The sequence below is a fragment of the Hermetia illucens genome, chromosome 2, assembly GCF_905115235.1.
Source record: "Hermetia illucens chromosome 2, iHerIll2.2.curated.20191125, whole genome shotgun sequence".
NCBI classification, from domain to species: domain Eukaryota; kingdom Metazoa; phylum Arthropoda; class Insecta; order Diptera; family Stratiomyidae; genus Hermetia; species Hermetia illucens.
In genome coordinates this window covers 153,149,953-153,167,087 of record NC_051850.1, presented here as the reverse complement: position 1 = coordinate 153,167,087, position 17,135 = coordinate 153,149,953, and the positions used below count along the sequence as shown (strand labels likewise).

At 39.4% G+C, this 17,135-nt stretch overlaps 1 protein-coding gene across 2 annotated transcripts in view; it reads left to right on the top strand.

The window, feature by feature from the left end:
• The window catches only part of LOC119649008 (NAD(+) hydrolase sarm1), a 199,395-nt gene that overhangs the window by 39,751 nt on the left and 142,509 nt on the right, over positions 1-17,135 (top strand). The window contains exon 1 of one of the 2 annotated variants that reach the window (XM_038050954.1): positions 3,589-4,142. The exons of the other annotated variant lie outside the window; for it this stretch is intronic. Coding sequence (XP_037906882.1) covers positions 4,077-4,142 — 66 coding nt within the window. The 5' untranslated portion in view covers positions 3,589-4,076. Of the gene's footprint in view, positions 1-3,588; positions 4,143-17,135 lie in introns of those variants that run through there. 2 annotated transcript variants of the gene reach the window in all.

Genomic DNA, 17,135 nt, shown 5'->3' with positions numbered 1-17,135 from the left:
CAGAATCTTTGCGGTCTCGAGGTGCACTTTGACCCTTCCACTAATAATGGACATTATGAATTTGTGGAGGGTTGGTAAGCAAGTAATCGGACTTGTATCTGCGGGGTCCTGCACCGTGTCATTCTTAGGGATAAAGTAGGTAATCCCTGCAGTGAGGAACGGTGGAAGTTCCTTCGGCCGACACATGACCTGGTTTCTGCTGTGTGCCAACGGACTGTATGCGCTGGTAAATTTCTTATACCAGAAATTCTGAACCCGGTCCAGACGTCGGCCCTTCCAGTTCTTCGAGCTATTTATGGCTCGTCGAACTTTCCCTTCTGAAAAAGTCGCAACATTCATGCCATGCGTATTGGCATGACGGGTGGCTTCAGCGGTGATCCACTCAGCATGCTGGACGGGTAACCCCCAAAGTCCACCCCAATACTCTTTCGCTTATGTTATCAAAAACTGCACTGTCTGGACGCCCTGTTGGGATTCGTTGAGAGATCTGAAAAACTCCGCTTGTTCCTCAAATATGTTGCAGTCTGGACACGTCTTGAATGACTTTCGCCATACTGTCGTAACTGACTGCATATGACAGAAAGTTTCTGCTTTAGTATGTCCAGAATTTCAACTACGGGTGTCTCATTGGGATGGCATAGTTCCAGTAAACCCTCTGCACATTATTTCTCACCCGTCTGCTGGCATAGCCAGTGCTGATCTGAATCAGTCTAGCAATGTCCTGCCTTAGTGAGTCCCGTCGACGTTCCAGACGAATTTTCTTTGGTAGATCTCTTTGGTCACTCCAACCAATAACACGAAAGCGAATCTTCTGATCGTGCAATCTGATCATGCAATCCCCAGAATACACAAGTGATTGTAGTTGCAGCAACGACATATCAGCACACAGCCGAGATGCAATCTCATCATGGATTTGAGATAGAATTCGCAGAGTTGATGGAGATGCATAGAGCCTGGGAATACCTGGTCTAGGAAAAGGATCCAGATCCGAGAATTCTATACACGCTCTTTAGAATTCGTCCCGAACCTCAGCGGAAACCTCAACTGGACGGTGGAGAAGAGTGCTTCGGCGAGTACTGAAACTGTTGCCTTCAGTGCGGCGTGATGTTGTTGGTGCCGCCGCCTCTGCCCCCATCGACTCTCGGTCACCAGTTTCCCCGATGATCTCACGTCGAACACGCTCCCTGATGGTGGCCGGGATTGTGTCGCTGCGAGTAATAAAGCGATACTGGTCTGCGACTCGCTGCACAGGCACGTGCGAGATTTACGGGAAACGCTCGACGAATCTCTGGTGCAACAAGGGGCAGTGAGATGTTGTACCCGCCCCCGCCGTTATTTCGTAGTAGGAGCGGATGATGAAGAGGTTCATTTCTTCAGTCCATTTCATCCACTTCCTACGCGAGCCTGCCGAAGTGGTCGCCACAGATTGTGGCGAAACAGCTGCATCAGGCGGAGCTGTGCTCCTGGTCGTCGTGGCGCCTAGACGTCGAACCGCCCCACGACTAGCGGTTTCGACGCCGTGCTGTCCATTACGAGAGCCCGACCCAGTCACCAAGTCAGACGACTCCCGCCGGTTATCCGTACCGGACCTCAAATTTCTTCTTCTCATTTTTGATGATGCATTTTATCCCTAGCTGCCAGATGTTGGGATAGCTCCCTTAGTGAGTAATCTGCAAGACTGCAAAGTTCCTGCACTTTCCCCACCTACCCCCTGAGACGCTGCGGTGGCGTACAGCCATTCATAATTGTTATTATTATTAAAAGCTAATTAGTTTTACTCTCAAGTTGCCCTAAAATGCCTTGCGCACCTGTACATACATTACGAACTACGTTCAAATGGGATAGTTCTGCACTTTCATACCTGCAGCATGGAACTTCCGGTTAACTTCTCTCCTTTTAGAATAATGCTACCCTTTTTACATAATATTGTCTCCTTGTGTACAGAATATTGGATGACGATCCAGACGTCCATATACAACTGAATTTTGTCGGTTGTCTTTTTTCCTTATCATCGAAAATCGTAAAGAGTAACTCAGATTGATATGTAAACCCAAGAGAGCCTAATAAATTCGAGTTAAATGTTGATTACAATCATTATTGAGGTGCCAACCGAGCTATTCTTATTAAAACGTTACTAATATCACAATACAAATTTCTGAAAGAAAATCTTCAAACCTTTAACTTTCCACTCCTGACGTTGACAATATCTTATAGAAACCACATTCCCGACCTTTCCTCCGCTCATTGCTAAATTTGCATCATAAAAACATAAATCTTGTCCCAAAATCTTTCCTATCGGAAGAGGTACACTTACCTTCCACACCGTGTCCTTCCTTATTGTCTTCGAAAGGATTCACAGTGCCTACATAACAATGTTTCCTTTATTTTATGACTGCTAATGTCTCAGGAAATATCCATCATGTGCCAATGATGTAAACACTAATGAACATTTAAAGGTTTATGTGAATATTGCATGCGTGCAAGAGATATCATTTCCATCTTTCTCCCTATCTTGAGCCAACGCAAAATTTTGCAAACATTTATGAATGGGTCTTCGATACCTGTCTGCTAGCTGATAATACACACATGAGTACATACATTCATATAGTACATAGGCCGCGTTTAAGTGGATTGAACATCTCTCCACTTGGTTTGATCATTATTCAAAAAGATTTCGTCAAGCTTTTAGCTGATCCTTACTCACAGCTGGCTAATCTCAAGATTGTGCTGCGTCGTACATCCATTTACCTTGGTTCGCTTCTTGGAATCGGCAGGTAGGGCATATAAATGAATTTCCGTTTTGCTGTCGCCATATCTCTCACTCATTATATCCGTTATTACTATAGATACACCTTTTCAACTTTCTAGAGTCAGAAAATGTTGCCTTGTTTTGAAAAGGAGTACAGTGACTTCCGTTAGTAGTTTGCATTCACAATTCTTAGAAATCCTATTATTAGCTTTTCAGTATTTTTTGTAACCGAAATGAAATCGCCTCCAGAAGATAGTTTCACACTGTTCAAACGCTATAGTTTGAACAGACCATGTCTATCAATTTTAACTAATTACACTCTTTAATTAAGATGATAGTATATTTTCTATTGACAATCTGGATTTAGTTCTTTATGATCATGAATGTTAGAGGGAAAAATGAGTGATTTTCATGGAAATTTGGAAAATAATGATGAATAAATACTCGATCCTCAAATTTTTCGATTGAGCTATTCCCAAAACTACTTTATTCTTAAATATATCAATTGGAAGTATGGAAATTCGGTGTTTCTGGTAGCATCTGGCCTATTTGAGAAGCCAACACTCCTAATACGTTTGGCCACTTACTCATCTCACCTGGTGTAGACATGTCCCAACTGCAGACTCATTCTCATTGAAAAGGAAAGCCCACGCTTGAAAATTTTGTTGCAGTAACTGAACTAAAGTAAACTGCGTTGTCAAGTAACCCCGCAAAGTCATTGTAGCTCGAGGTTAAGTCGGTCTTTAGTCGTGTCTTTCAATAGATAAGATTAGCTCCGACTCCAATTTCGAGTCGATAGTAATATTTACTATTCGAGAAATTCGACAGTCTATTAATCGTGCGGTGCCCACAGTTCTATTCAGTATTCAAAAATATACAATTTAGTTAACTCTATTGACAGTGCCTATCAAGACGTGACATTTTGCCGTCTTTGTTCAAAATACGGAGAAAATAGCGATAATGAAAACACAACAGACCATTTTGCTTTAGAGCGCAACTTGTGTTTTATCGTATCCAAGCGCCAGTTTGTCGAAAATAGTATTAAGATTTGATTTCAGATAGGTCAGTGATCGTGATTAATTACGAAAGAGAAATTATCAAAGTCATCTGATTAAAAAATCATAAATTAGTGCATTGTTCAAAGATACAGTATTTGTTTAGTGCGAGAATTTGGTGCCTTCGAAAGAAAGAAAAAAAATAATTTTGTGAATCAAGTTGTCATCTATGTTTATTTCCCTCCACAACATTCGGAAAGTTTTAAAAATATCAAAAACTTTGATATCGATAAAATTTTAATCAACGGCAATAATCATCGTCAGATATCGAAATGGTTGTAACGAGAAATCCACCTCCACCAAATCGATCACGCCTCGCTTTGCCGAGAAATTATCAGGTAATAAATTAATTTTCTTTTTCCTGTGTTATTGTTTACAAAGAGTTTAATTTGTGTTTACTTTCGCAAGATTGGCGAACAGTCATACGGACATTTGGCTGAACTTGATATCAGCCGAAATGAGAATTCTAGTCCGGGGGAAGGCCCTTCTTTAAATTGGGTTCACGTGTAAACGAATCTTTGCAATGTTAAAGAATTATAAAAGGTTTAATTGTTTGTTTTGAAAAGATTTAATGTCAAATTTGATGGATAGGAAAACATTTAAAAGTGGGTTACTATCATACAAATTGCAAATATTTATCGTATATTAGTATAAATGTATATTTATGTTATACCAAAGTTTTCTTATTGGGACCGCACCGCGAATATAATTTAAAGATAATTTATGGGGAATACATCTAAATGAATTTTTGGATATCTTTCCAATAGCAGTATTCACATGATATGTCACATTTGGATGGTTTTGGTCAAATTTCAAAGATATCACACTAAAAATAAACGAACAATAGGAAAAATGTCACTGATGGTCTTGATTTAAAAATGTTTATTTTATGCTGTTCTGGATATCAACAATTATGACAAGAAACATGTGATAATGAGGGGTAAATAGTTGATTTTTGATATGATTGAACGATATTATTTAAAACATAAATATGTAGTCTTAATGCGTATTTTCTGAAGAGAATTTTCGATTAATTATCTCTTCTAACAAAAGCAACTGATTAGGTGCTACCCACGGAAGTGAATGCACAAAACGGAAAAAAAATATGGAAAACTTGTAGTAAGAAGTCTCGAGCTTTGTTGTGATGTTGTGATGTTTGTGCTCATCCTTTTATTGCAGAACTAACATTTTTGATTTGTTTCACTAACAAACCGTCGTTAGTACTATTAAATTTAATTTCCCATTCCCTTCAAAGATCGTCATTTGAACTAAGCGACGAAACGAAAAATTTCAGCACGACATCTGGTTGTCATGAATTATTATGCATTTCCTGACATCTATTGACTGCTTCATAAGCCGGCGATTTTTGAGCCTACTACAAGGAGACCTCTATGAAAAACTGAAATAGTCCAATATCAAATGTTAGTTTTCATTTTCCAAACACTGTAATCCTTGGAAACATGCAATTCATTTTCCAAAATTTAATAACTGAAAATTTGTAAAATTCCTAAAATTCTCGAGTTTGCGCTCCTGGTCCCTTGGATTTTGACAGTTCATTCTACAGTACATTTTATATTACTACATACAATCTTTTTGACTATTTGCAACACAAGTAAATAGCTACTATCTAAACATTACAATTGCAAAAGTCGAAAGTAATTCAGCCAATTATTATGATGTGCTTGGTTCGAATTCAGACACAACCTTTCCGTCTCTCATAAAAAAGAAAATGTTACTAATTAGAAACCTGCAAGTGGACATCAACACAATTGTAAGAGGGAAACAATTCTTCAGCACAATGTTGAAAAATCATTCCACTCCACAAACAAAAAGTTCAAATTTCCTATCACCCGTAGGGACCTGCAATAGGAGAATCCCCGCCTGTAACCCTCCAAGCAATCAGATAGTCTCTGACTATCAAAAGTTGCTAAGCCAATTTTTAAAAGCGTTTAATATCATTGCAAAAAAACTAACTGATGAAGAGCTCAAATTCAGCTACCATCTTTTTCACAAAAACGCAGATAAAATAAAAAGTAATTTACATATCGTAAAAGCAGTAAATAGTGTGGATCCTTCAACATAATATGCAAAAATAAAGGGTCTCTTGGATACTATGTTAACAGCATTAATGTCCATGTAGTTATATTGGCAGAAATTTTCAACTACGATGAAAAGAGTAGCGATTTTCCCATTCTTGTGTTTGTAAAACTCAGATCAGACGTGTTTGAAGGTGTCGCAACCGCCTCCAGAGACAACATTCCTTCCAAGGAGTCCCATATCAAACGGACCATGCTTTGTTTTTGTTTTTAAAATAATTTTTATTTTTAAGAAATAGGTAACAATAATATATAGATTAGAATCAACAACAAAAAATAATATTTTAAACTAACAAAAAACTGTGGGCTCTCGATTTACAGACAGAGAAGAAAACAGTAAGAAACAAAAACCTAATTTTAGTTGTCGGGAAATGGTAAAAAAGCCTAACAGAATTCTCTTGCCCTTAGTGGCAAATGAAGAAATATGAAAGTAACAATAAATGTTTAATCGCTTGAAAAGATACTTTTAACTTATATTAGTTTTAATTTATTTTTAATATTAATTAAAACTATTTACTTTTGGCTTTATATATTTTTTTTCCTTTTTTTAAAAATAATAGTATCCATAGGAAGAAAAAGTAATAATAACAGTTGACAAAAAAATAATAACATTTGTATGTATGTATATGTTACAAGTGGAGGCAAAAGCAGCACCCGCTCAATATGTACATATTTATAAAATCCCACCAAGAAACAAATGACAGAACTGAGCATGACCGCTGCTAAGCACTTGCCATACAGCATACTACACATCGTCGCTACGAGATGGCTGCGAAACTCGTTTTTCAGGACCCAATATCCCAGCTTTTTCCTTATACCTTCCTCCGTTAACCAATGTATCCACTTTTCGCGCAGAAATCAACAACTACTTCAATTTTTGAAGGGCCAAGCATATATTGTTCTAGCTGGTGATTTCAATGCACGTTCTCAAACATGGCGTGATACCAATTCAATTTTCCCAAAGAATGGAGCTTTTGCAGAGTTCCTCTCTGAAATAGATTTTCAAATCATTAATAGTGGGAAACTTACCCACCACCATTCCATCAACAACACACGGACTCACCTCTCGGTCCCGGTCCTAACAATAATGGGAACAAAAAGTCCGTGCGGTCAAACGTCAACGTTTGCACGCCAAAAATTGAAGAAATAAGCCGCTCCTCCAATCTTGCAGATTTTTTGACCTTAATCAAACGAATCCGAAACTCCTCGTAGGAAACTCAACAAAAATTCTTATGGAATAACGAATACAACGTCAAGTCCCTTGATTTGCTCAGGACTCAGCACCATCCACCCTTCCAGGTGCTGCCGTCTGAACTAAGTTTGGCCGGTTTACACAACCTTTCCCAATTGCGGATCTGTTGAAGGTGCTCTCCAAACCCAGTTCTTCATCCGTTCCAAAAGTGGATGGTGTCACCTGGTCAAACACAACTGTTAGAGTCTTTAAACTCTCTATGGATGCAGAAATCAGTACCGCCTAAATCAATGGTGCAGTCAAAGTTCCAAAACGGAACAAAGATCTGACGGACGTCAGCAACTTTAGACCAATTTCGCAAATGAACGTATTTGTCAAAGCACTCACTTACAAATACTTCCTGGAGGATTTTGAATGGTCGCCAAACCGAACTTACGCTTCTAGAAAACATAAATCCACAAAGGAAAAATAGGAAAAATTGCATGTATCAGCCATTTCCTATGATATCCAAAATGCCTCCCCAAGGCAGCCGTCTTACCCCTATTTTATTCAATTTGTATACTTCCAGCCAACACGCTATTCCCGGACGGCTCAACGACAACCAGCATCCTCAAATTGAAGGCCAATTAATTTGCTAGTCTGTGCAATAGATTAGCACCCCTCGTTGACACCGGCATGTTCAGTACCATAAAATTGGTCAAACATCAAAGGGAAGACTCAATATCAGGATTTGAGACCAGCTGATCTGACACACAAGCAATATTAAATTCCTCACTATTAAAGTTCATTTTGATGATACCTTAACAAGTGCTTCAAGTGCAATCAAAGCTCTACGAATAGTGTCCGGTGTCAAAAGTGGGCTCTACCTCAGCAAAAGCTTAATGCTCCAAAAGAACTCAATCAGTCGCGAACTTGAGTATGCTACAGGGCTCACTGTTAACAGCCAAAGTTACTTTAAAAAAATCTGGCCAGCTTTACTGCTTCCCAACTGCAATATTGTGCAGCACTCACCAAATCCACTCCAAACCATACCATCCACTCCCCCAAACCCCCTGAGCACAAACTAACGCACTAATGCACCATGCTCGGCTGATTCTACAAGCGGCACTATTGTTTTCTCCATACCGGGGGAATGTTTGCTCTTTAATCTTGATGAAGCTTCGGTCCTAATCGCTGAGTCAGTCGCCATCAAATTGCAATCCAGGCAGCACAGAACCAAAATTTCCAAAAAAATGTTCATTTTAACCGACAGTCTGGGAGCGTCCAAATACATCGCATCTCAAATACGCATCCACTATTTAGCAGCATAGTTGCGGATTTCCACTTTGACGAAGTGCGGCTTATTTGGACTCCAGCACGCCATTAATGAGTTAGTAAACAAGGCTGCCAAAAGAACTATCCTAGCTGGTACACCCACAAACCTTCTTCCGTTCGAACGACAGATTGAAACTAATCATTGAAAAAATCATGGATGCCTGGAATTAGGGGAATTAACAAACCTCTAGGACGAAAGGAAAATTCTTCGTCAATATTTTCCTAGGAATTCCAACTAAGACTTGGTTTTCAACGCTATTTTAAAACTGAAACCACGAAACTGATTAATCGCCTTGTTACCAACCGCACCTTCAGCAAGGTCTTGCTGGCTAGGATAACTGCCTCAACTATGGATCGCTGCTTTCCACTACAAGTAAATTTCAACCCCTTACACCACAGCACTCCTTTTTCAAAGACCAGAAATGTCTACCTGACGCCTTTAATGTCGCAAAACACGAAAATTCTAATAAACTAGCAAATTTCATTGAAGGCTCTGTAGTTGTCACATGTCAACTTGGCACCTTTTCCATGGATAGGGCACATCGCACTTTTTCACCATTTTTGCGGAATCTTTTCGTGGGTATAAATGGAGAGAACCAAATTATGGACCATTTTCATGGTCCATGGGCCTCCTGATTTGATAAATTTAGTGGGGATGTCCTGGCGCCTTGCTCATTTTTGGACATTCGTTTGCTGATTCTATTTCTTCCAATGTTGACGGTTCAATGTCTCCTTTAAGCTCGATCATAGTTCTTGTCAGTTCCGGTAATTGGGTTGTGTGTAAGGGGTTGAGGAGTGCTTCGAAATAAGACACCAACCTCTTACATGATTCACTTTCATCCCAAATGGTTGCTCCGTTTTTAAGGTTTTGTGTAAAACAAAACTTTATTAAAATCGGTTTACTGTCTGTCTGTCTGTCCGTCAGACGCATTTTTCACGGAAACTGTAGCAGCGATTGACACTAAATTAGGTGGGAACTGTGAACGCTCAGTTACATCCTTTTACATCGAATTTAAGGGGAGGTTCCCATATATGCAAAAGAGAGGTGTACATTTTTTTTCACCAAATATAGTCGTTCCGAAGCTGGTTTTAGTTTTGACATTTGTTGGAAAGGCCGGGAGTTCGGGGCAGTCGAAAGTGATCATTTATTCAGCGGAACCATTCTCAGAGACTGCCCAACCGAAAAATCTGAAAAAAATCAGGAGGTTGCCACTATATAGTGCCTGGGTTCCGAAATCCCTTCAAGTAAAGTTAATATTATATTGCCATAATTTTCAGTAATTGGCTGCATAACCCCCCTTAAGTTCAGCGTAACACCACGAAATTTGCATGCTGTATATAGAGTTTGATATATATAGAGTATATAGAGTTTGATATATATAGAGTTTGATTCTACCAAGTTTGGTGGAAATCGCCCTAGTAAAATTTACAATAGGTCTAAGTTGTCACTTCTTTGAAAATTCATGATTTTGAATGTCAATATCACCCGAAAGTGGATATCTCATGTAATATATGCGTATATTACGTGTTACGTACTAATGGGACAAATTCACACTCAAAAATCTTTATTACAGAAATACACAAAACCTTTCATACCTGAAGCGTCCAGCTTCCAGTTTCCCGACTTGTTGCTTTTATAAAGGGTGGTTTTAGATTGATATTCACTACTTTGTAAGCTTGGTTTTCTCCTCGATATGATCTCATTCTGACCACTTTTTGGTGAAGAAAACGTGGTCTGTCGAGTTGTAGGTAATGCCTTGTCCTTGTGAATGTTTCTTCTACTTTCAAATCGATGCAGCGTTGGTTGCTGCCATTTGCTATATTATGGAGATTGTGCCGTCCGGTAGTCCCTGGATGTGTTTCCTCGTTCCCAATCTTGGCGTTGGAGTCCTCGAGCAATGAGTCATATAGTCTTTCCAGACTATCGTAAAATTGCTTTTTGACGAAGTCCTTCAGTTAGAGCGCGTATGCTAACAAGCACACGATAACATTTGCTTTAAAGTCCTTATCCTCAATGGAAGCGACTCCAAACTCACATTTCCTAATACCTTCCTTTCGGTTATTTGGCAACTAGTCTCATTCGTTTCCTGGACTGCCAGAACCCTGACTTTGTACTTGCTGGCCTTTTGAAGTAGGTCTTTGACAGCACCAGAGTTGTTTAGTAATCTAACATTCCAGGATGTAAGATCCCGGTCATTTCCCTTGTTGAAGGCACGCAATTGCGAATCGCGGTAGCCATGGTATCAAAAAACAATTTCTGACAGCGAAGAATCTTTTCTAATGTCAGTTGAGAGAAACAGAGAATCTGCTGCTATTCGTCGCCACATGCGAACCATCCTGCGCATTCGCATTCATTTTAATTAAAGATTGAATATTAATTGTATTCATTGTCATTGTTTAAAGATATAAAGTACATAAATTTATTTGTAACAGCATCAATTTTGCCCAAGGCTGTTTATCCTGTTTCTGTACATGATATTTGGTTTTTTGGTGGTTGACCTGTTGTAAGCCTATCGCTCCAAACCCCCAATCTGGAGGCCCAGTTCAATTGAATTAGACCCCCTTGTCACTATAATATATAATATAATAAAGTTATCCCAATTAAACTGGTCGTACACCTCTAGTTTTTCTCACTTTCCCCGATCACTGGTTCTTTTACTAAGGTTTTTACTAAATACATTGCCTTAAACCATCCTCCTTTACTTGGACTTGGGTGCAGTATGGTATTTACATAACATGGCGGATTTAGCACAATAGAGTAGCCACAATAGAAATTGTCACATTCCTTCCGACTTTATCGGAAGGAACTCCCCAAACTATTACATCAGCAATGAGAACAGCACGACCTCCTTCAATTCCATGGTGTAGGAAATGTTATCTCGGACATGTATCCCCGGGTAACTCAGCGAACACGTTCGGTATAGACTTCATCGTGACCTTAATTGTCTTGTTCGATATGCCGATCAGGTCCGGAGCTATGTTGTATCCTATGCTACTGCAGATTTCGAGCAGCTCATCTCTGGTGACTGCACGACTAGTCGTCGCATTCAGAGGTGTCTTGAAACCGTCAATATCGTTCTTTTGCTCGGAAAATAATATAGAAAATAATTTTCAGCAAAATTAAATAAGCGCTGCCCCATGGAGAGGGGAAATCCTTAAAACACCCTCTCTTCTCTCTGTTGGATAGTCACCTTAAGGCTTCTGCAGGTTTCTTTATAAGTCTACCAATTTCGGTCTGGTCAATTCCTCTTATCACACTTTTGAGCCATTCGTCTGGCTTAGTGACAGGGTCATCTAGTTCGCTGTTACCCCAGCAGTTGGGTCTAATGTTTTTAATGTAGCCCTCGCTGCAATTCAAAAATAATTGTTTGGTGTTCTTTCAAGACGGTGCAGATTTGTGTATGTAAATCTCATGTTTTTGGGTACACATTGCGATGTGAAATTGTCTTTCTGGGTCCTTTGGATCTTACTGATATACCCACCTACGCCTATTAAGTTGGAATCAACTTTGATTTTATTATTATCTCCGCGTGCAACAAATCGCCGTTGCTGCAGATAATTATCGCCTTTTTGAGAGATTTTCATTCGACCTGGGATTTCGCTCGATAGTTGACGATCACACCTTTAAGTAACTATTGATTTTGGACAGGATCTTCTCTTTTTCCCGCACTTCTTTTTGCCTAAGCCGATGACTACGCGGTTTAATGTGGCACTGTTGCGGCAAGAGGATTCAGCTTCCTTCGAGGGCTGATGGCTCTCACCATTTTTTCAATGGTTTGGGGCACGTTTCTGCTTATCCTTGATAATTCCTGATGGCTAAACTATTTTTGCTTAAAACTGCATGGAAATTAGCTCCTCCTTTTCAGGGCTTCAGGCGAGTCTTTGCCGGAATACTGCTTTTACACACCTTTAGCATTTATTTAGCCTCCTTGAGCTTTATCTTTTGCAGTATTTGATTTTGGAGGAGTCTTAGACGAGCTTCTCCTGGATCCATTTCCATTTCCTTATCTTGGAGTACCTCCTGCCCGTCTTAACCAAACGCAATGGATGCCGAAACCACTTTCGTCAGCTTGCGATCTCCTTTTAGCCCATTCTTCGTCCTTTTATTGGTGTTCTTGCTAAAGTTGTGCTTTGTTTCTTCGTTCTTCAAATTGTATCATTTGAAATCACGGCAGCCAGCTTGTCCATCAAAGAGGGTTCTTTTTCCATGGGCAGCCTTCGAAGAAAATACCCAAGATGAATGTGCGATCACCAATTTTCATAAGTGCAAGAAACCCCAAAATCGTCATTGATAGCCAGATGATGATGCCTAGAATCATATTGTTATTATTAACAATCACACTAGGCCCTGTTGATGATGACGAAACAGAACTCCATGCCAGGCATATGAAGATATTTAGTCTTCACATGCCATTAGAGATGCTATAAAGAATAATAACATATCGATTAAAAGAACCTTACATTGGTCCAATAAACTGAAAGTAAAATTAAATTATTGTTGAGTAGCTCCTTTTTGCTATCTAGCTAACATATTATTTTATAAATCTTGTTATAGACTGAATTGATTGGTAACGATAATATCTATTGCCACTCAAGTGAGCTTACAACTTACAACTTACAAGTTCACAGCCATGACAACAAATTGTACACAAATAAGATGTAAACCATTAATCAAAAATCTTATCACCAAGGGAAATCTCTCAGATGTCTAAATGTACCAATGATCTTTTGCACTCAATAAATCCATCTTAATGTAGTTAAGACAGATTCAATTGGACAATGGTGAATGCCGCCAATCTATCGTTAAGGGTTATAGAAAATTGACTGACTGAACATTATTGTAGTGCAGTGACCGGATTGTGATACTACAACACATAATGGAACTAAACATTCCAATAATTCATTGAGAACAACACGTTGCAATTTTATTACAATCTGTGATGCAAGAGTTGCCTATAAAAAAGAAAGAGTTTCCTTTGAAATTTGAGTCCCGATTCTTGCGTGCTTTACCATCTGTGGATTGACTGATCAGATTAGAAAGACGCCTTTCGAATATAGATTAGGTCCTTTTTCTTTGCAGGAATCCTCCATTGCTGACTTTAGAGGCACCGTCCAATCCTAATAGAGAACTTTTTGTCACATATTAAAATTAGCTATTTCATTAGCATCGCATGCTAACTAGTCGCACTAAGAGTGAAACATTTGATTCCTTCATAAACCCGTTTAGCCAGTTTCCAGTCAATTGGAGCCGGATCGACCCTGTCGCGTTTCAATGTAACAACAACCAATTATTGACAATGTGTCATAAATAAACAACTCGCTCGGGACACAGATACAACATTCACTCAAATTGTCGGCAATCTTTCATTAGCACTCACTCAGAACAATCTAACAATCTTTCATAAAGATGTCCGTATCGGACCTTGATGAATCTATGATTTATTTCACATTGTTGAGCGTGATTACTGGTTTTGATGTTGATAAACTGACACCATTTTAAACTATTGTATACTGACTTTTGCAGGCAAATGTCCTTCACTTAATTTTAGATTCCAAGAATGGGTGGCTTTCGTGTAATTAAATAGACAATTGAATGATTTAATTAGGAAACTAGGTGGGTGTTTTCAAAAAACTCAGATGTAAATTTTGGAGTAAAATTTGAAGGTGCGCAGACGTTTAAAGTTGAATTGCTTTTCATTGTGGCAACAACCTCTGCAAGAAGTATTGAAGAATTACACCATTGAATTAAGATAACCACTTGTGTTTTTTCAAGTTCATCCGAACAACCATTTTCCTTATAAGATTTCCGAAGACATATTTTTTTTGTTAATTAGTCCATTTTTTCCTTACATTATCCAACTTCGAACTAATTTTTTTTATCTATTTCAGGTAAGCACACAGTTAAAGAGCACTTCCATATTCTGGGTACAAAAAAAGGCCTCAGTTATCAGTAAGTAGAAGAATTTTCAATTAAATTAATCTTCACCATTTGGTATTTGTTTAAGATAATCTTCACGCTGACTTCCATCGCAATTCAGACATTTTATGCTTTTCCTTTTATCTATCTATCAAATGTTAGAATATTTCCCAAGACGACGATCCTACTGGTATGCAACTAGCAGGTTATAGGGTATATGAATTTAATATATGAAGCTATTCCCTTTGATGTGGTGCTGACATTCAATGTTGTCTTGGGTACAATAAATTTATAGGAAAAGCTAACTTTGGCCTACTATAACTTTGTTAATAATAGTAGAATTTCATTCAAACTTTCCATTATTATGCCCTAGATTGTGCTTTATGACATTTACATATGCTATGAATATGTTGTGCGATTTAGATTTCATACAGGTGCATCATAAAGATTTTTTTTTAACTTTTTCGGTTGGGTGATTTCTAAAACTGGGAGCCGTCTCACTGTAACTGTGTTCTTTTTAGCCCTTCGCTTTTTAGCCCCTACGCGCCTTTGTTGACAGTTTGTCGAAATGTGCTCCAGGTCGCTCCCGAGAAGTTTACACTTTTCCTCAACTGTTATGCACCATGTGTTTCTAGGGCTATCCACACCTCGGAATAGTGCACTTCATTGCATGCTATAGCAAGCAAAGCAGTTGTCGCCCTTTCTGAAAGTATGGCCTATCCACTGTCACTTCTACCCTCTAATTAGTACGTCTATCGGTGCCTGGCTCGTACGATGCCTTGGCTCTTGTTCCAGGTTTTTTTCAGGTCAAGAATTACCGATGACAAAGCAACGACAGGTGTTAATGAAGGAGTTGGAGTGTAACAGTGGCGGCCCCTTCTTCCTATGCAGCACAGGATATACACTATTTATCACAAAAGCGTGTGCGCTGGAAAAGAAAAACGAACTACTATGACAAACAGATTTATATTATATAACAGTAGGGCACGTTATACTAATAGGAAGTCCGTTTTGGCTTAGCATTAGCTAAATTTTCGGCCAATGTCACTGGCAGGCTTTTCCAAATGGTATGAATATGATATTGTAGCTGCTTAATACTTCTTACACGTTTTTGATGAAGCTTAAACTTCATGGCAGTCCACACGTTTTCAATCGGAGTTATATCTGTTGACTTTGCGAGCCACCCCAACATAGTACACATATTTTCGTACTCCCATTCCATGCATAGTCGGCTGCAGTGTTTCGGGTGTTATTGTCTTGAAGAACCCATGCGTTCGGATCTGCTCCAAACCATTTACCAGTAGACTTCAGCAAACACTTCTGATAAATTTCTTTCATCCTTTCTGCCCTTAGAGTGCCAGGTAAAGCGTCCCGAACCCTTGTTTACTGCAACATCCCCAAACATGGACCTTCACTAGATGTTTAACAGTGATCATATTCGAGGTATTTAAAGAATGATGTCATGGACCATTGAAATTATCAGGACAAGTCAGCATGAGGGACGTCAATGACAGCCAGCAGGAATATAATCGGCCATAGAACGCAACCTTGCCAGATTCCGCTTTGAAGTTCGAATTCCTCTGACATTTCATCTTGGTGCGGTACGTGACATTTTGCACCTTCATATGTCATTCCGTTAAAGTGGTTAGTTTCTCCGGAGTGTCCCTTTTCACGCTGCCAAAAGTCTTCTCGAAATCAATGAAGAGTTGGTGACGCAGAGATCTGAACTCCAAACATCGCTCTAAAGTGATCGGAAGGGTTTAGATGTCAAGGCATGATTATCTAGAGGGTAACCTAGCCTTATCTATAATAGGATAATGTTACCTACAATATTTGCGGCGGCAGAAAACCAGCATCTGGTTGTCACAATCAAGACGGATATTCTTTCTCGGAATCTTGAGGATAATTCCCTTCTTTCAATCACTGGGAGGAATCTCAGATTCCCAGGATTTATGGTTGAATTTTAAGAATACCTCTACAAAGACAGCAGGAACTGCGGTGAGCAGTCCTGCAGCGAAACCATCAATCCCAGCGTCTTTTAGTTGAAATCACTCCTCTTTGTAGGAATAGCCCATATTCGAATGCTACTAACTTCATGGTTACGGACTATTTCATCCACAAGAGGTGAATTTTAACAAGATGTTATACGAAGTAAAGTGATCCCTCCAGCTCTGCTCTTCGTCGTGGCTGAGGAGTCGACCACTAACAACAATTTCACTTGCGGCGGAGAGAAGAACGCTTTTGATGACAGCAAAATGTTCACCAATATTCTCCAGCGAGCTGCCTAAGATGTCTGCCGTCTGCTCAGCAAGATATTTCTCATTGCTAAGAGGCCGCCGGGTCCGGTAAGCGAACCATGTTGAATTTCCCATCCTTATAGGAAGATCCGAACGCCATACGTAAGCAACCATCAAATTATGCTCGAGGCGGGTGTCAACGCCACTATTGCTTCGAACATGCCGAAGAAGACAAAGCCTAAATCCACTGCCGATCGCGATATAGTGGATCTGATTAGGTGTACTTTGCGGGTTAGTTGATATTAAATTGACGTTATGCCAGGCTTTTTGCTCGAATGAGCTACAGAAAACGGCAAACCTCTCAGTATTATCATTACAGTGCTCAAAACTGTGTTTTCTCAACACATGTCTGGGCAAGCTGTAATCAGAGCCAACCATAGCATTCAGATCTTCCATAACGATCACGATGTCACCTTGTAGGAAGTCTGAGTTGTTCATAGAAAGCATCTTCTGCATTGGAAGACTCCGTTGTAACGTGAAACTGAACGGCACTATTGAGATGTTCCTCATCCTCT